Source organism: Mastacembelus armatus, chromosome 3, assembly GCF_900324485.2.
Source record: "Mastacembelus armatus chromosome 3, fMasArm1.2, whole genome shotgun sequence".
In the NCBI taxonomy this organism is placed as follows: Eukaryota; Metazoa; Chordata; class Actinopteri; order Synbranchiformes; family Mastacembelidae; genus Mastacembelus; species Mastacembelus armatus.
This window is the reverse complement of record NC_046635.1, coordinates 22,971,412-22,990,929: the sequence shown is the minus strand read 5'-3', so window position 1 is coordinate 22,990,929 and position 19,518 is coordinate 22,971,412. Positions and strand designations below refer to the sequence as shown.

General features: G+C 40.3%; 1 protein-coding gene across 2 annotated transcripts in view; it reads left to right on the top strand.

Moving 5' to 3' along the window:
• cskl (c-src tyrosine kinase-like) overlaps positions 1–18,517 on the top strand; it is a 38,701-nt gene extending 20,184 nt beyond the window's left edge. For both annotated transcript variants that reach the window (XM_026294058.1, XM_026294059.1), the window contains exons 2-13: positions 1,204–1,287; positions 4,477–4,590; positions 5,429–5,541; positions 9,000–9,219; positions 12,608–12,701; positions 13,193–13,258; positions 13,387–13,486; positions 13,697–13,787; positions 14,093–14,166; positions 14,911–15,106; positions 16,660–16,746; positions 17,089–18,517. In XM_026294058.1, coding sequence (XP_026149843.1) covers positions 1,273–1,287; positions 4,477–4,590; positions 5,429–5,541; positions 9,000–9,219; positions 12,608–12,701; positions 13,193–13,258; positions 13,387–13,486; positions 13,697–13,787; positions 14,093–14,166; positions 14,911–15,106; positions 16,660–16,746; positions 17,089–17,271 — 1,353 coding nt within the window. In that variant the 5' untranslated portion in view covers positions 1,204–1,272 and the 3' untranslated portion in view covers positions 17,272–18,517. The remainder of the gene's footprint in view (positions 1–1,203; positions 1,288–4,476; positions 4,591–5,428; positions 5,542–8,999; positions 9,220–12,607; positions 12,702–13,192; positions 13,259–13,386; positions 13,487–13,696; positions 13,788–14,092; positions 14,167–14,910; positions 15,107–16,659; positions 16,747–17,088) is intronic.
• The last annotated feature ends 1,001 nt before the right edge of the window (positions 18,518–19,518 follow it).

Below are 19,518 nucleotides of genomic sequence, written 5' to 3'. Positions count from 1 at the left end.
ACAATCAAATCTTTTAAAGATATAGGTAGAGGTAAAATACATCACTGCTCAGTTGTTGTCATTTATATTAGTCATGTTTGGATGTATGCCACATTGTTTTTTAGCTAGTATTTTATAGAAAATGTTGGATTTGATTAAAATGTTTCTTTTAACTATGCTGGTATCTTCTGTATCTCAGAGGATCAGAGAGTTTTGTTTTGATTAATTCCTCTTTGCTAGTAGATTGAAATTATTCAGTCTAGAATCACCTGAGAGACATATTGTATCTATCTCTGACCCCTGGTTGACAGTGCCTGAGAAAGGTGTCTATTAGTTTGTAATGTTGCTGTTTTTTCTTTTAAAATTGCTCTGAGCTCAGTGCAGCTTTGTTTGCCTTTTGCTTACACATTTAAATGTGCCCTCTCAGGTGTACCACAGCATGCTATGCAATTATGCAACTTTTAAATGTTTTCAGCCACACCCTTTGGCACATATGCAGTTCTGGGCACTCACCTATGGAAAATGACAGAGATTTATAGGCGCTCATCACTTACAGATTATGTGCTCATGTTCTTTACATGAATATCTCTCTCCATTCTGTCACTGTATCAAGGTCACCTTTAAAAGACTGCTAATTGGTTGCAGAAGCAAGATCCCCAACAGACTGAAAAATATCTGGAGAGCTGCCTTCTTCTCATTTACAGTTTCGGAATTCCAGATTGTTCATTTCGTTTTTGTATTACTGCTAAAAAACGTGGTTGGTTAAAGAGTTGGCCACCTCTCAGCTTGCCATATATCTTTTAGCTGTCTCTTCTTAGCACGTTTCATTGTAGGAACTAAGAATTAGAGATACCATGCACACTTTGACCATGGTACTGTACTGTATGTGAATTTGCCTCAGAGGACATATTTCTGTCTTTTGATGTTGACCATGAAGCGCTACTTTATTTTTTTACAATTTAAATGTGTCTTTGTTTTAGCTTTAAGGATAATCACACCTTCACTGCTTAACATCTAGAAAGTTGAACTGATGCTTGTGTTTACCAGTTCCCTATTAAGTGAAACAAATTTCTCCACGTTTTCTCTTTAGAAGCAAAATGTGGCTATGCAGTTGTTCTTCAGTGACTTGCTTTCTTTTCATATCCATTTTAATTGTATGTACATATGAAGATATGAAATTGTTTGTGTTTTTAATGCCTTCCTTTTTTGTTTTTGTTTTTCCAGCTCTGATGGTACTAGCTGAACAGTGACCGCTACCTGCCTGAGGACACCCGCTGCCCAATTCCTTTCATCATGTCTGGGATCCATGTATGTGAAAAGCACACACTGCATGCTTTACCACTACATAGTGTTTGCCCACTAGTGTAAACCTAACACTACATTTCTTATAACTTTACACATTTAGACAAAGAGCTGCTGAGGATAGTCAGCAGCTGCTATTTTGCCTTGTATGCAGCTAGACCAGCTTGAGGTTATACAGTTACAAAGAAGTCATATTTAATAAAAGCATCCATTCACTTTCTGTGCACCTATCTAGATTTTGTTCAGAAAATCAGTTAGATCTAACTAAAACTGACACAGTGTCAGAATAATACAACAGAAGAAGCTTCTGTCTGTCCAAATTGGCTCCTTAGCCTACTAACATGTCACTTCGGTTGAGTAAAAACCATGCAGTCTGGTCTAGTGACTTCCATTTACCTTTTCAGCTGTCAGTTATTATAATGTAGTGATGTATAATGTTATAATGTTGAAGGAATTGATGTGTATTCTGCTCTCACAATGTCTTGTGTACAACTTGCTTTAAGCACAGTCACAAAAGCTGTTCAGGTGGTCTCCTCTGCTTAAGGTCTAATGATCAAATTAATAAGCCTCATTTATCAAAACTTTCCCTCCCTGTCTAAAATCCTCAAGTATTCAGCTATGACTTCTGCCTTGCTGGCGGTTTATTTTCTATAGTGCCAACAGTCAGGTTTTATTACTGTTGTTTATTATGGATGACAAAGTTCACTTTCTAGATAGAAGCAATGCTGTAATACACTATTTGTTGATCTGTCAGAGTTTTGACAGGGCAGCCCTACAACCCTTTCTTCACTGAAGCTTGCTAATTAGCATGTAGCCACTAAGCTGCAATCCGCATTCTATACTTTTTTTTTTAATTATTTATTAATGAGTCAGTTATTTTCTATAAAATGAGCTGCCCTCTTTAGATCTCTAAGTCCAAAATGCAGCATAAGTACATAAAAGTGAAACTAGAGAATTACAGGGGTTTTTGTTTTTTTTTTTTGGTTTTTTTTTTTCTTGCACCTTATATTCCATTAACACCAGTCACCACAGATACCAACAGAAGAAATGACAAAAAATTTGAGCATGCAGGCAGACCTGCACATGCAAGGGACCCTGTGCAAGACACTCACATGCTGAAAAAAACCCATATCTTATCGTGCATAGCTAATGTACACAAACCTGTCAATGTTCACTGCTCCACTTTGGTGGCTTCAAATCACCAGGCTTTTTCTGGGGGTTTATTAAAGCCTTAGAGCATGATTGCCTTCTCTACTACATCCTCTGCCTTCACATGTTCTTACTGATCCAGGCTGTTGTCATCTGTCACACCACAGTGCTTCACTATGGACAGGTGAAAATATTTTAATCACTTTTAGGATTTTAGGATTTGAAAAAGCCCAAGGCTATGCTTTCTCTAAATACTATGAATCTTTTACAGTCTCATAAATGACAACAATTCTGTTCATAGCGACATAAATAAATGATAAATTTGATGTGGTTCTTTTTCATTGAAGGCAGTGTGTCTCTTAAGTTAAACGATACATTTTTGCAAGGATGTTGTAAGGCCAGGGGTGTTCTTAAACCAAAATCTTTTGAGCAGCATCACTGTGACATATTGGTAATTTCACCAACCAATAACCAAAATGTCAAAGATGTATTTGACTATAGGAAATCTGCCATATTAAAATTTTAGTCATTGGGTTGCTGCCAAGCTAGTGACACTATTACTAGTGGCACTTTTTAAAGGAAGCATACATGTGGAGATGCTGTCTCATCTCTAAACAATGTGACTGTTTCTAGCGTACTACCCCGGTTGCTTTGTTTGTTGTACTATTTTACGTTTTAAAGTACTAAAGTTCCTCGAGTAAATTTCTTAAAAATATTCACAATGGCAAAACCAGTTCTCACAAGTAGCATAATTTAGTTCAAGTGGCCATATGGAAATTAATAAAGGTGGAGACGCACGGTTTCTGAGTATCTACAGTACTCTCAGATGCAGTCATCAGCAGTGATCTGAGCACATTATGCAGTGTTAACCGAGACTGCATCAGACACGTTCAGCTGTATTGTGTGCTGTCAGGAATAAAGCAGCTTGTTCAAGGACCTAACACCTGCTGCTTTGTACTCTGGCTTTCTCATTTCATCTCATTCACTCTATTCTGGTACGTTGTTGATCACAGCACTGTGCTGATCTAATACAGCAAACTGAATAGACTCAGCATCCTTACCCTTGCTGTCACTTACATTTGTATTTTAAACATGTAGCGGCTACCTTTACTGACAAGAAGTGCAAGTACAGTATGAAGTTTTGCATTTCTAAGGCTTGCAAGTCATTTTCAAAATAAGCAATTTTCAGGCAGGCAGTGATTGTGGTGTAGTAACTAATAAAGCTCAGATTATTTCAGCTTTTAAAGACATTGCACGCCCATACAAATGTATTTTTTTCTGGCTTAATAGATCTCTGCTCCAGTAGAGGTTTGGAAGCCTTGCACTGCACATTATCAGAGGTCACTAAGCTTAACAACATTTTCTGTCATTTTGGATTGTATTAATCTCTCTTATTAGTTCATACGTTTTGAGGGTTCATGGAGAGGCTCTGAACAGATCATCAACAGGGATGAGTCCAAAATCACAGCACAACATATTTCACTTATTTATTTAGTTTGAGACTTTACTGTGCTATTTAATAAAACTTTATCTGGGTGGACAGTTTGCTGTAACAATTGGATAAAATTATAAATGACCTTGCGCAGCCCTTTTCCATAAATCATTTAACTACCTTAGGGTGTCCTGGACTTTGAAGTGAGTGAGGTTAGCAGCCAACTCACCACAGAGATAAATTATTGCCTGTAATCTGTCCCACGCTTTTTTGGTTTGCACCCAATTTGGTTTTGAGATATTGGTCATATATTTTGTTTCTGTCGATTCTGTCAAATTTTCTCATGCCATCTACATGTGAAGTCCACTGAGGGTTTTCATTTAGGCCTTATTTGAACAAGAATCTCATCTGTCTCATTTCTTCATTTGTTGTAATTTTATTGGCTTTAATGTACCTGACAGTGCAGGACAAACACACTCAGAACAGAGGCTTCACTGACTGTGTCATAATAATATGAAATACAACTTACTGTCCAGTTTTATTACCACCTCCCCCTTCTGCACCTTGTTACCTCTAATTCTGCTTCTGGTTCCTCTCTGTCTTGTGTGATGTAGGCACCATGGTCGACTGGCACAGAGTGTGTAGCCAAATACAACTTCCAGACTACCAATGAACAGGACCTGCCCTTCTGTAAAGGAGACGTACTGACCATCATCGGTGTCACCAGGGTAAGGAAGCAGGTGGCTGAGCATACTGTTCTGCACAGTTCATAGGGTTAGTTTTAGTTCCTGTGTGCTGAGTACTGAAATTTAGTGCATGATACAGAAAAATGACTATGCAGGTTAAAACTCTGCAAGGTTAAATGTACAGGACTGTGACACAAGCGACACAATTCCCGACCCACGCTGTTTATCCACAGAAATGAATCTACAGTGTGTTAATGGTTACAGGACAAAGGGACAGCTGCTTCTTCTGGCTCGAAATAGCCAGAGCACCAGTTTCATTTCACTGCATTATTGCAGCCAACGGTAACACCAACCAACACCACCAATAACTGAAAGCAGAGTGTCATATTGCACTTTGGCTCCAATATCAAGACTTCTGTCTTAGGTTTAAAATTGATATAGGCCTAAATATTTTTTTGAATTGTATTTATAGTACATAATGATGGTTGGATGCTAAAAGACAACTGAAAACCCTCCTAATGTTGACATTCAAATAAATTATCTCAACAATATGCTGCTGACTATGAGTGGCCATAGTAAAATATATTAAAAAAAAAAAAATATATAGCCTCACTCAGAGAGTGTGTGTCTGTGTGTTTTAATGCTGTAGGTACTCTGCTATGGGAATTAGTGCAACAGATAATACAGTGGCCCTTATTGTAATTAGCGTCAGCTCTTTCCTGCAAATGTCAAATGAATCAGTGGTGTTGAAATGTATTTCAGTATCCGTTTTCCACTATGTGTAGAGAAGGTCATAAGGAGCAGTTTGACTCATGTTGAGATGATTGGCTTAATTAGCACCAATAATAAGACTGTGTTGTCCTGGGTTTGGCTCTTTCAGGATCCCAACTGGTACAGAGCGAGAAACACAGTGGGCAGAGAGGGCACCATCCCAGCTAATTATGTCCAGAAAAGGGAAGGAGTCAAGTCAGGAGGGAAACTTAGTCTTATGCCGTAAGTACCATGGGGGGAAACAGACAAAGAGACACAACTGAGCTTCCTGTGTATTGTGTTTACGCATGATTTGAGAACTGTTTTGATATTTTAAGTCCATGTGAAGTATACGTATGTTATTTACAAAAATTGGATTATAAATTCATTTTTAGACTAAAAATCTCTGATTTTCTGATTACTGCTGAATGTTACCATGTTTTATTTAGAAAGAAATTGTTGCCATTTAATAACACATCATGTCACATAAGTGTAGTACAGCAAAATTCAAAGCATCAGTAATCAGAATAATTGTAGATGTGGTTCTGTGTCTGTGCCACGTACTGTATGCTCTCTATCCTTCTGAAGTTGCTGTACCACCATTTACTTGTCTCGCTTGCAGCAAAGGAAAACTTAGTGTTGATTGCAAGTCAGGCGAAGCATTAACAAAGATAAAAATTGAATCTCTTCGTCTCTGCATTTTGACTGTGTCTAGCTGCCACATAGTCCATGGCCAGCTGTGCACTGCATTTGAATCAGGGCCTTTGTAACTGCAGCTATTTCAGAAAAAAGAGGAAAACTTAATGAGAGGCATATGCAAATAGCCACGAGCATACAGGCTGCCACAGTATCATCACATAGCTATGAGATGTTGTCATCTGAAAGAGGCCACAGCGTTTGTGTTTACCCTTGAAATAATAATAAGCTTTACAGATCAATAAAAAGTAAAATGTGTAAGGTTACATTGCAGGGAGTGTAGATACATTGTGAGATATGCTCCACCATGAATTGTATTGTATGATCAAAGAGTAACAGCTGAAGTTTATTTCAGTTTAACAGTGTATCCAGTAATGTGTTGTGTTTACTAAACCGAGCCACTCTGTTGTCCTTTTGTTCTCCTGAAAGAAATCCACATTATTTCAGGTGATGTACTGATGAATAGCTGACCCTATTGTTTTATATAGCTGACTACTTTCAAACATATGAGTGGCACAACTGTGCTCATGCTCCTCTGAGGAACTATAAAGGAAGTTTGCCCATGGGTGGATAGTCACAAGCAATGTGGAGCTCACAATAGTAGGTGGTGAAGTATGGCGTGCTGTACCGACACATGGCAGGAAACACTTAAATAGGCTTCTTAACCCTATTTGCTTCACTTTATCATCTGCTGCTGAAAGCTTTGATTCCTCAACGTGTTTAACATGGTCACTGGGTCATACAGCGTTAGCATGTTGGGTGTGTGCTAGTTTGTGGTCTGTAGTGGCTCAGTGGTCACATAAAATGAACCCTGTTTAACTGTGAGGGCTTTGCAAACACAATCAACAATAGCATGAATTACTAAGCTGCTATGAAACTATAGTCTTGCTATAGTGCAGATTAGATTGATCCATGCAGACTTTGTTGGTCTAACTCTTAATGAACATGTAATTCTGTAGTGTAACTCTCATCCCATTGCATGTATTACTGTGTAATTTTTTTTTTTTTTTTTTTTTGAGAGAGAGAGCAACAACACACAAAATATAAGTTGGTGAACATACTGCAGAATAAATCAGATTTTTGTCACCTACTGCCTGCTCTCATTTCATTTCTTTTCAAAGAATGAATAGACTTCAGAAATTGCTGAGCAGTTCCACTTGAAGACTTCATTTCTTTAACCCCTGTTTTTGAGATCATTGCATAGTTACGTTTTTTTCAGAAGTTGTTCCTCTAGAGCCATTTGCCATAACCCAGAGGGTCTTGCTGTTTTTGTTATGAATAACTAACAGATGTCTCAGAGAAGACCTCTCATTTACTACATGTTACATAAGGGTTGAGCTGCATCCCCATGTTCACCCTGACTAACTGATTCTCAGCTGTAGATACAGTCCTCAACTCCCTCACTGTCTTCTGATAGCCTTCTCTCTCTGCTGCCCCCATGTGGTAGACATCTGCCCTGTATTTATAGCACCACCCTAAAGAAAGCCGGGGTGTTCCACCCTGCTGTCCAGCTTCTTCCTTCCCTGTTGTCCCAACTAAGCTGTTTACCACATTTTTTTCTTCCATTTCAGTGTAATGTAATTTATTAAAAAACTGCAGTTAATTGCAGTGGACAGAGCAACTAGTGTGTGTCCCACAGGGCCTTCCACACTTGGCGCCTGCTCTCAGATTAGTGGGAGTTAAGGAGCTGCTGTCCATCAGAGAAGCTGCCTGCACTGATCTAATCAACTCAACCCGTATTAAGCTGCTTTGCCACAAGAGTCTCTGCTGTCTGAGAAGGCTGAGTTTGCAGAGGAGGTGGAGATGGCGGGTGTGACAGAGGGAGGCACGGGAGAATGGGCTAAATCAATTATAGGTGTTGATTGCCACCCATTCACTATCAGAGATGGATAGAGAGACCGTGTGGACTGCTGCTGTTTGCAACTAATAGGACTTTTCACAGAAGACATAACATAAATCAATAAAATATGGTGTGCTGGTTCTTGGTTGCTGTTGCTGGAGTGAGATCAAGGCCACAGGTCTATAGATGAGAATTGATATCAAAATTCTGAATTCTTACAATGAGGACTCGGTTTTTGTCAGTCTAACTGCTTTTTTTGAGTAAAGTAAGATCCTGCTTAAACAATAGCACATCAGATATTAAACAGTAGTTTATTAATGCTCGTATAGAAAAGGTTTGAAAAGACCACAAAGATGTAGATGGCCTTGTAATCCATCTATTAGTAGCCATATGGCGAGGGTCAGGTAATGATACAGCTAGAGCCTAAATCAGGGAGCAAGAGCTTTATTTTTCTCATTTAATACCAGCAGACGTCTAAACAGCTTTTTAGCCTAATAAAAGCCTGTGGTTTTTGTTTTGGGTTTTTCTCTTCAGTTTGTGTTAAATAGCCCATGTCATGGTTCCCCTAACCTGAGTCAGAAGTGGGTGAGCTGGTTCTGTCCTACCTTACACCTCATCTGAACTGTTTTTGTATTTTCCTGTTATTGCTGTGCCTCCAACTCTTCCCCCTAGGCTTGTGTGTGCGTTGTGTGAGCACTGTGTTTCCTGTTGTTTGGGTTCAGGTCCTTTCTCAGTGACTCCCCGACACCAGACAGCCCCTCCCCTGCACCCGCTCAAGCTGAACAGACTGGAAGTGCTGCTGCCAGCTTCTCATTACCGGCCCACACTTGTTTTTCACTTCTCATTTCAGAGGAAGGCTGTGGGCCGTGACACATTGAAGTGGATCCTGCTGTATGATTGAAGTTGACTGTGTGAGCTCTTGTAGGAACTATTGAAGGTTTTTGGCCTGTGTTACGCTTTTAGCACTGAAACTGATTTTTCAATTCTTTTCCACACGAACTAGCACAAGTGGTATTGCGGTTCTCTACATGGCTCAAACTGGTCTCAAACACACCACTGTTGTCCCTTTTTCTTTCCTGTTTGTTGTCTGACATACCCTGTCTCCAATTTACTCCTCCTTTACCCCTAATGCTCATCATTCACTGCCTCTCCTCCCTTCTTCTAGCTGGTTTCATGGGAAGATAACACGAGAGCAGGCGGAGCGGCTCCTCTACCCCCCAGAGACGGGTTTGTTCCTGGTGAGGGAGAGCACCAACTATCCTGGCGATTACACACTGTGTGTCAGCTGTGAAGGCAAGGTGGAGCACTACCGCATCATCTACCACAATGGCAAGCTCACCATCGATGAGGAGGAGTACTTTGAGAACCTCATGCAGCTGGTGGAGGTGGGACAGTTAGAGAACATAGCTGTCATTTAAGCTCCTATTCTTTCTTTACATAACACCCTTGATACCCATAATACCACTGGCTTTCAGTTTGGCAGCTGAAAAGGATAATTGGCCATCATTATCAGTGCCAGTGGGTTGGTGTGATTTTAAGCTTAATAACAGTAAAGACCTGTGAGGCACAAAGTGTTAAGCTGAGCCACAGAGAGACTCTATAGTGAGAGTTGTTTGTAAGAAAATGAAACTTTTGACCTTTGACAATCTGTCCATAAATGTCACTGTTTTCATCTTTCAATAGTTACTTCCTCTTCCTCTCCTAAAAGTCAATGAGCCGTAGGGCTTTATTTTCAGGCTGCTGTTGACGATGCATCTTTCCGTAAAACAGCTGCTGTGACACTAAAACTAGTTGTTCCACAAACTGTTTTCAACATCGGTTTCTTTATAAAGGCCATGGAGCTGAAAGAGTTCAGACATATAAGTCAATAAGCAGAACAACAGTCTGTAAGCATACTGATTATTTATTAATCACGCAAGTTATTGTTCAAGCAATATAGCAAATATTTCCCATACACAGTTCTGTGGAACTTGTTGCTTTAGCTGTCTTGCGTGTTAGGAAGCTTTAATATCACAATTTGACGATGTCACTTTGGACATTTAATAAACCAATATATAATATCATTTATTTATAATTACAATTTACAATCACAGTCATTACAAGTTTGCAGGCAGTTTTACTATTTAGTTGTTCTGCTCTATATATTACATAACACAAACTTATTCAGTGTCCCCCAAGAATTTCCCTGAACATCAAAGCTCAAGTACACGTTCACATTCTTCAAAAAGCTGTCGGATCTACTCACTCCCTGCCTGTTATCTGAAAGCCAGTTCACAGGAAGGACCGATTGTGAATAGGGAAAGACGTAAGACATGATAGCAGAGGAAAAGAGTGAGAGGGGTGGGGCTTTCATCATCTCACATAAAGAGAAGAAATAGATTAGTGGATATCACGCTTAGAATTGTACCTCATCTCATCGCCTTTGTGTGGCATTGGTTGTGGACAACAGAAACACACCATCCTGGCAACAGGACCGTCCAGCTGGCATTGAGACAATCGACATCCCCTGCGCATTCTTGTCTTGCCACCCACAATCTCTATCTCTCTGTCCCTTTCTCTGTTTCACTCACACCCTCCAGGCTTGGTTCAGCCTCTACTTCCTTTCTCCTCCTCCCTCCCTCCTTCTTTCTCTTCCCTTATGGCTACCTGGCATATATTACTCCCCCTTCTCCACTCTTTAACCATCTCAATCTTTGCTTCACTTCCTCATGTTTCTCTTTGTCTTTCTATATCTTTGTCTTTTCTCCTTTCTGCATTCCCTTGTGTGTTTCCCTCTCTGTCTCCCTCGCTCTGTAATAGCCTTCGAGAGGATTCCTCACATTCTTCTGTGTTTTTCCGGCTTGCTTGCTTGCCCCTGCTCTGCCTGTCCTGCTCTTATTGGCCTGTCACAGCAGGCTTCACATAGTCTAGATACAGATATAGACACACATAAAATATAAACAGCATGTGTATAAATAACACTTACAGATCCAGGCCTCCTTTCTGTCAGTCACCACATCCACACTGATGATATGTGTGCCAGTCATGGATGTGCACTGATACTGGTGAAGTGACACAAATGTGGCTTCATATGGTATTTAGAAGGGTGTGACAAGACAGTGAATGTGTTGTCAGTTAAAATGCCCTTTACTATGTTTTTACCCAGTGATTACACTCTTTGTTTGTTAATTATACACAGGAAGGTCTTGATTTATCACTACCATTGTTTAGTAAAAATACATTTCCATGCATTAAAGGGTGCAGTTAACTGTGATGTCTTAAACAGCACTATATGTAACATCCTCTAAAATGACATACAAATTGTACAGTTTAATAACAAATGAGGCAGATACATCAGAGAAGCATGCTGAACAAAATCTTATTTATATTGTTACAATATATTTGTGGCTGTTTTTGTCAGTTTTAGTGCTGAATAATGTGCTGTACAATAAGCTGACCTGGCTTTCACCATGCTGCCCCCTGGTGGCTGCAATGGTAACTTATACTCACTGGTCTTTTTGCCATGCTACTGTTGTATAACATTGTTTTTGTTAGTGGGGCAGTGTCTTGTTTTGCTATTTATCAATTTAGTGATCACACACAGGTTTGATGTCCCATGCAACCTAAGTGGTCTGACCAGAAGCCACCGATTCAGTCTCATGTTGGTTATTTTCTTTTTTATCTTTTAAATTTAGAGCAGATCTGCTCTGTTGTATCAGAACATCACCAAAATGTAATTCGCACACATCTGTGTCCTTAATGCAAATGTCTGACCTGTCTGGTTTCAGGGAAATAAGCAGATATTGACCAGGATTTGTTTGATTTGACATGTGATTAAAATGAGGAAAAAAATATCCTGGCAAGGAAGGATCAAATGCACAAATACATTGACACTCCTTCCCTGCTGCTAATTCCCACAGTAAAAGTTCCCCAAGCTATGTCAAGACCCTAATAATTGGAAGGTTACTGTTACTTAGCATCATGTTTGCAAGCTGTGCAGAGTATCTCCAGGTTTAAATATTAAAAAAATCCTAAATATTTTCAAGGTTTTTTTTTTTTTCTCATTTTATCTGGCTATTAGTACAGAACTCAAAAATTTCCTTGACAGCAAAAATATCAATATCAAAAACATCTTTATATTTCAGGCTAGGTCTAGAAGCCAGTTTGAATATTGAAGCTATCTAATAACTAATATTGTTTGATTTGTTGACCAGTCCTGCCTTCTTTAGGCTGGAATAAATCTTATATTCCAACCAGAAGAGTAGAGGTAGCCCCTGAACTTACCTAACCTAAAACTCACCTATTCTGGTAATATGCTGCATATCTGTTCTACCTAACATCACCTTCTGTTTTATTCCATCTTTTGTATGGAAACCAGGGGTGGACTTTTTTTTTTTTTTTTTTAAAAGACAACCCTCCTCATCTTTAACATTGATGCATTGTGATTTAATTAAACCCATCATGCTGCATCTTTTTAGTGCAGGATTTTCAGTTCATATTAAGTAGAAGGAACTCCTCAGATCAAGTCTTGGCACAGGCTGAAACCTCTTTTCATCGCCTCCGTTATGTTCTTTTTGTAGCATAGATGGTAACATCAGCCACAATTTATTTTTACATATTAAAATCTTGTGTACAGAGTCACTAGTCATTACTCCCTGTTCAGTCAGTTTGGTCTGTGATGCTAGAGTCCCTTAACAAAACAAGAAAACATGGGTTTGTATTGTTTTTTCCCCCAACACTTGCATATCAGCTTTTCTTTCTCTGTATTAAAATCCCTCTTCTGTCTGTCCCCAGCATTACACCAAAGATGCAGATGGCCTTTGTACCAGGCTGATTAAACCCAAGTTGATGGAGGGGACAGTGGCAGCACAAGATGAGTTCTCCAGAAGTAAGGACACACTGAGCTAATTACACTGCTCCAGAGGGACACTGGCATCAATTCACTCAGGGATACTGTTGTGCTTGTGTGTGCATGCTGGCACACTGACACGGGCATTAAGGGAATTGTGAATGTATACAGAATCAGTATACAGACCTGCATCTCCTGAAAGGCTCAGCTATCATTTCAGTTCTAATACCATTAATCAACAGAGAGTAATTAATCTTGATGCTTTGGGGAATGACTGCTGGGCTTCACCTTCTCTTGAAGGTCAATCCAAGTCTTCCTGCATATTTTTCTTTCTTCATTCCTCTTTGTCTACCCTTCTGATCTGGTTAATTCTTATATATTCTCTTATACAAGTGATCTGTCATTCAAGAATTGTTCCAATAGGTGCCATGAGTGTGAAAACTCATTTTACAGTAGTTAAATACATATATACATATATACATAACCAGATGATACATCACTTCTAAATGTCATCTGTTTTCTCTTGACAGGCGGCTGGGCTTTGAACAGAAAGGAGCTAAAACTCCTCCAGACCATCGGGAAAGGGGAATTTGGAGGTGGGGAATAAAATTTTCAAGAATCTCTGCATCATTTAATTTCATACAATAGTTGTTAGCCATAATAACAGAGACCAAGGTTGTCTTGTGTGTGTACTAAAATGTCAACCTGTCTGTTTCCCTCTCAGATGTGATGGTAGGAGACTACAGAGGGACCAAGGTGGCAGTCAAGTGTATCAAAAATGACGCCACAGCACAGGCTTTCATCGCAGAGGCCTCTGTCATGACGTAAGATCGTCCAGCTCTCTGTTCTTCACATAACCACTGAAATATGTTTCTGTGCACACAGTCACATTAGCCTTATTCAAATGTAAGGGCATCCCCTGTGACTGATATTTGAAGAAATTGATATCTATTATATATATGTTTTCAAGTAGTCCTCTCTTTTTAAACATACTTAACCCCACTTTTTTTTTTTACCTTTTTCTGTTTTCACAGGCAACTGCGGCACAACAACCTGGTGCAGTTGTTGGGGGTAATTGTTGAGGAGAGGGGCAGTCTTTACATCGTCACAGAGTACATGGCCAAGGTCTGTCACAAGTTTCTGTTGCTTCCTTTAATAGAAAATGCCTATAACTTATTTTACAATTTTTAAAATAGTTTACTGCCATTTAGGAATATTATGGGAAATCATAACAATTTAAGGTAATATTAATCATTACCTAAATACTTACTTATTTGGAACATACAATAGCAAGTGTCATTTGAAAGGCAAAACTGTTTGGCAACATGTCGTCTTTGCAGGCTGTTCTGTAAAATCTTCAACCATATAGCTTGAACGTGGAGCCCTCTCATGATGAAATTGTTATCCTGAAAGTTTGAACCGTGTTGCAGGGCAGTCTTGTGGACTACCTCCGCTCTCGGGGACGGACTGTGCTTGGTGGAGACTGCTTACTTAAGTTCTCGCTGTGAGTCCTCCTCTTCTCTGTTCAAGTACTTATTAGCTTAGGATGAAAATCTGATGTTTAATCAGTACAGCTTCAGGTCTAGAGCTAAACTCCTACTCTGTAGTTGTCAGAATCTGAATTGAATTTCAAAAGAATAGTGTCATGCACTTCACTGGCATAAAAGAGCCATTTGTTTTCACAAGCAACATAACGCAGCTTGTTTGCCTTCATAAATGGCTCCATTATATGGAAGTCAAGTGCTTTAAAGTCATTTATTTTTAATGTAACTGTCATTTAGCTGATGCTGTAACCCAGCACAAATTAGTATGAGTGTAACCATTACTCTCAGATCATTAGATATAAATACTTACATCCTCAAGAAAGTATTCTATGATTCATTCCCAGAGTGAGCTACTTAAATCCGAATTAGCTCGTTAACTTGAGAAGCAACAGGATAGATTTTATTAACTTAAACCAATTAAAGGAGGGAAAGTAAAGTCTAATAATTTATGATTTAGCTTTAATTGAGTGCTAAACTTGAAAATAGAAGAATCCTAAGAATTTAAATGGAAAATCTTTTTTTTTTTTTTTTTTTTTCCTCCTTCAACCTCAACCAGTCAATGTAGTTGACATTTGATGAATCCTGGCAAGAATGGTCATCACCGCAGCCACATTTATGTCCATATAGATTAGGGATTAGGTGCACACCTGTGGGCTCTTAGCAGACTGTGGTGGTCCAATTATCTTACCTATCACCTCTGACAGTGACGTGTGTGAAGCCATGGAGTACCTGGAGGTCAACAACTTTGTTCACAGAGATCTGGCAGCTCGTAACGTGCTGGTGTCTGACGATAACATCGCCAAGGTCAGCGACTTCGGCCTCACCAAGGAGGCCTCCTCCATACAGGACACTGCCAAACTGCCCGTCAAATGGACCTCCCCTGAAGCACTAAGAGAGAAGGTGAGAGATGAGGATGACTGTGAATGGCTAGCTGACCTGGGCTAATGCTAATGTGTACCAGGGTGGCACTCAAGAAATAGGATGGTTATTAAGTAGAGGTGACACAGATAAGTCATCTTCAAAAAAGTTGACATTGTCCTGATATCTTCAGAACCAAAATTAGAGAAAATATTTGGTGTCCGTGACATTTTGTTTTCTTATCCTAAGTCCCTTACCTTTTTCTGCAAGTTTTGAGACAACTGTTCCAAACCCAGTGACTTCAGAAAGTACTCAGACCCCTTCACATTTGACACACTCTGATGTGTTACTAATTTAATCTTAACTGGCCTGCGAGGCTACACTGAATAATCTGTAAAGGCAAAGTGAGAATGTGCTTGTGGAAAATCAGAAACTGAAATACTTCGACCCTAAGTGCAGTACTTACAAAGCCTCTTTGGGAGCAGTTACAGCTTCAGGAAATATCTGCAAGTTTTTCACACCCTGGCTTGGGCAGTTAGATTTGCATATCTATGAACAATAATTTACAGGTTTCTCCACAGATGCTCTGTGGGATTTACCTCTGACATTTCACTGGGCCCACTTAGGAGCAGAGACCAGTCTTGAAGTCATTCCAGTGATGTCTTGGCTGTATGCTTCAGGTGCTTCAGGCTGTGCTCCTGGGAACTCTCGTAGATTTAGAAGTGGTTTCATACCTTTTTTCTGATCCATGCTTCTGCAGAGTTCCTTGTTATGACGTCAAGCTATGACGTCCATTGACATTCATCAGTGTGAACTGATGGATAGACACAGGCGTATGTCTGAACTCTAAAGCCATCTTTTCACTTTATTTACAGTGTGTAGACTGATGGGCTGATCTGTAAGCGTACACAGTAAAGTGTAGAGATCTGAATGCTTTGTGAAGAGACTGTAAATTGTTTCAGCTTGATGAATACCACATATACATGATTAAATGCTATGAGACATGACCGTTATCAAAACTAACAACACAATATAACCCATAGTTTTGTTTTTTTTATTTAAGGCCACTACTTTGTGGAAATCCTTTGTCACAAAGAACTTCACACAGCAGAGCTTTAAGTCAAGATGAACAGAGAAAAAACTAAATGTGTCAGTAGTTGTACTGGGAAACCCAAAACAATTAGAAACGATTAATACTGCTGCCAGCGATCTGTCACTATCATACTGTGACAGAAACAAAGAGCGAATGGTTTGACAACTGTTAAAATACATCGTGCTAAAGCAGCTTAGACAGGAGGTGGTCAGGGGCATGTGACTCTAATAGTGATGGGTGAGAGACTGTCATACTGTAGGTGATGTTCCACTCTGTCAGATATTATACAGAATTTTCCACCTGACAGCAAATAGATCCTAAGTTAGACAGGCAGCTGTCAGAGACAAGACCTCTTCTGACAATTGCACTGTGTAGTTTGCCAAATGCACTCCGGTATCAGAACATTTATTCTAGCTCATTTTAAACTAGTCGTAGCAGCAGCAGTTTAACTCTTGTATTAATGTTTGAAATGTGGGCTCCTCTTCTTTTTTTTGTCTCACAGAGGTTTTCCACCAAGTCGGACGTCTGGAGTTATGGAATCCTACTTTGGGAGATCTACTCCTTTGGGCGTGTGCCTTATCCTAGAATTGTAAGTACCATGTCTCTGTGGATGTATACCAGCAGAGGGCAGGCTTCATTGTTGGGACCAACATATTTCAGTACATGATTAGTGAAATACCTTGTACCTTTAGTGTTGACCTGAAAATAATTAGATTGATGCAATTTAACTAATGAAAATGGGACACAATATATAAATTATAAATGTAATTATTCCTGCATATGCCACCACTTGTTACATTTTCATATTTAGTTATTTAAGAATACCTGCCACATGAAGTCATCAACACTTGTGAACACTTATTTAGTCTTGTGAACTAACACGTTCATGTAGAGAATCTCATGTCAGCATCGTTCTGTCTCTGTCTCTCAGCCATTGAAAGAAGTGGTGCCGCGGGTAGAGAAGGGGTACAAAATGGATGCTCCAGATGGCTGCCCGCCTGTAGTGTACGACCTGATGAAGCAGTGCTGGACCCTGGACCCCGTGATGCGGCCCTCCTTCCGCATGCTGAGGGAGAAGCTGCAGCATATCAGAGCCAAGGAGCTCTACCTGTGAACAGGAGGCACGGGGAGGGGGCTTTGGGAGTGGGGTAACATGCAGCCCAGCACAGCTGCAACGTGGGAGGAGGAGGAAGAGATAAAGATGAAGAGGGACCACAACACCTTCCTCCTGCCTGGCCAGCCTGTTGACCTGTGGGACTGCCTTCCTGTGCCCCCCTCCCTGAACCTCAGACGTCCACCAGCCGTGCTCTGCTTCCATACAAAGACTGTTTCCTGTTTGTGTTGTATAACTTTTGCCCGAAAGTTTCCTGTTCTCTCAATGGGCCTCTGCTCTTTCCTCCTTCTATACCTGCCGCTACTCATTTGCTCTCTCTCTCTTTCTCTTGGGCCAAGTTTCTCTTCTTCCTCTTCGTCCCCTTTCTTTCATTTTGTTTCCCTCCCCTCCTCCTCCTCTCCTGAACATGGCATTAACTGGAGGGGAGGCTGGCCTTTTCCTCCACGTTTGTCAGGTGCTCTTTCTTCCCTCCTCCCCCTCCCCATTCCCTTCATCATTCCTGGATCTCTGTATCCCTATGTGGCTCCGCATGCCTTTCAGCCCAGTTCGCTGTCATTCCATCCTACCTTCCATCCCTCCCTCCCTCTCAGCATGGTGTCAGGTGTGGGGCCTTCGCTCTGTGCCAAAGTGCCTCCAGTCTACAGAGCTCCAGACTTCCCTCCAGCACTTCTTTCAATTGGACTGTTGTGGTTAAATTTTTTTGTTTTTTTTATTATGTTTTTAAAAAATGTTTTTTATTGTGTTCTTTTTTTTTTTTTAAGGAGGTTATCAAATCATTTTTAGTGCTGTCCCCCACCTCCACTGTCTCCCCATCAGACTTTTTCAAGTGTCCATGAAGAGAGCTTCAGTAGGAAGAGAGAGGATTTGGGAGCCAGCGTCGTGGTTGTCCTCCAATCATGACAGCCCATAGGAGCGGTGGGGAGTCGGGACAGTAACAGGAAAGGAAGGGGAAGAGGCAGTTCACAAACATGGTTAATTCATCATAGGTGGGCTTGTTTTTATATCAAAATATATTTAAAGGATTAAAAAACAAAGAAAAAAAAAACTGACTGCGGCAGAGAATAAACAAGGAGGACTTTCAGAAACCAGGAGTCTCCTGGCGTTAGGAATGTTCAGTGTCTCTGAGAACGCTGGGGTCGGGGTGGTGCATGCTGTGTGTGAGAGGCCTTGGGTTCAACTGTCAGTGCTTTCAATGTTCATTGTTTTATTATGCTATCATGATTATAAATAAATCATTCCATCTGAACAGTGTGGAAACACCTACATCATTATATCAGTGTGTGAGGGTCAGACATGAATGCTGTTGTTCAGGATGGAACATAAAGGCGTCACAAATCATATATTGTATCTGATGGAGTCCACAGTGTCAATTTTTAGTAGAGACAGTTTCAACAGCTCATTTGAAAGTTCTAACTTTGTTTAAGGCTCTAATTACCATTTTCCACTAGTATTTGCAATTGAAGTCAGCAGTAAATTGGTTCACTCCCCCCCGCACACTCATACATCTACACCTGGTAGCTGCCAGGTTATGCCACAGGTTCCTCCAAATAAGAGATATCTTTTATCGTGATGTAATGCAGGAGATCTGATTGTAGCTACCTCTGTGTTAGTGCCTTTCATCGTGTGTGTGGGCTTGACAGTAGTTTTTCTAAATTTGTCATTACAGCTATTTTCTCAGTAGGGTTTGCTGTCTTTGTAAAAACTCAATGGGTTTTTAGCCTCCCCAGCCCCTCAGGTCTTATCAAACAACACAAGAAGAGAAAATTGTTCTTTGATTTAACCGTTTAACACTCAGTAACTTGAGAAGGGATCATTATACAAAATGACTGCAAGTCGATGCTCAAAAGAAGTTTCTTGCATTTCTCTCAAAGCTTGTTCCTTCACAGTCACAACTATAAATAATCTTCCTCTTACCGTCTTTTGATAGCAGAAGTGCTATGAACAGGTGGTGAAATGTCAGCAGAGCCGCACAGGTGCGAAGAGCTGCGAGTGTTATGTCAGTCTAACAGTTCCCTGCAGTTAACACATAGCCTCCTCTGCCCTTTGGATAGTGTCCACCTGTCCACCTGGAATCAGACCTGTAATCCTCTAGCTCATTTAGCTCTTTGTCTTTTTTTTACTCAGCCCCTTCCTCCTTGTGTCTTCTGCTGCTGCAGCAGACATGTTTCATGCATAGTTTCATGTGATTCCTATGAATTTTAACTGCAATGACAGGGCGGTAACAATGGGCCTGGTTACGTAAGCAAG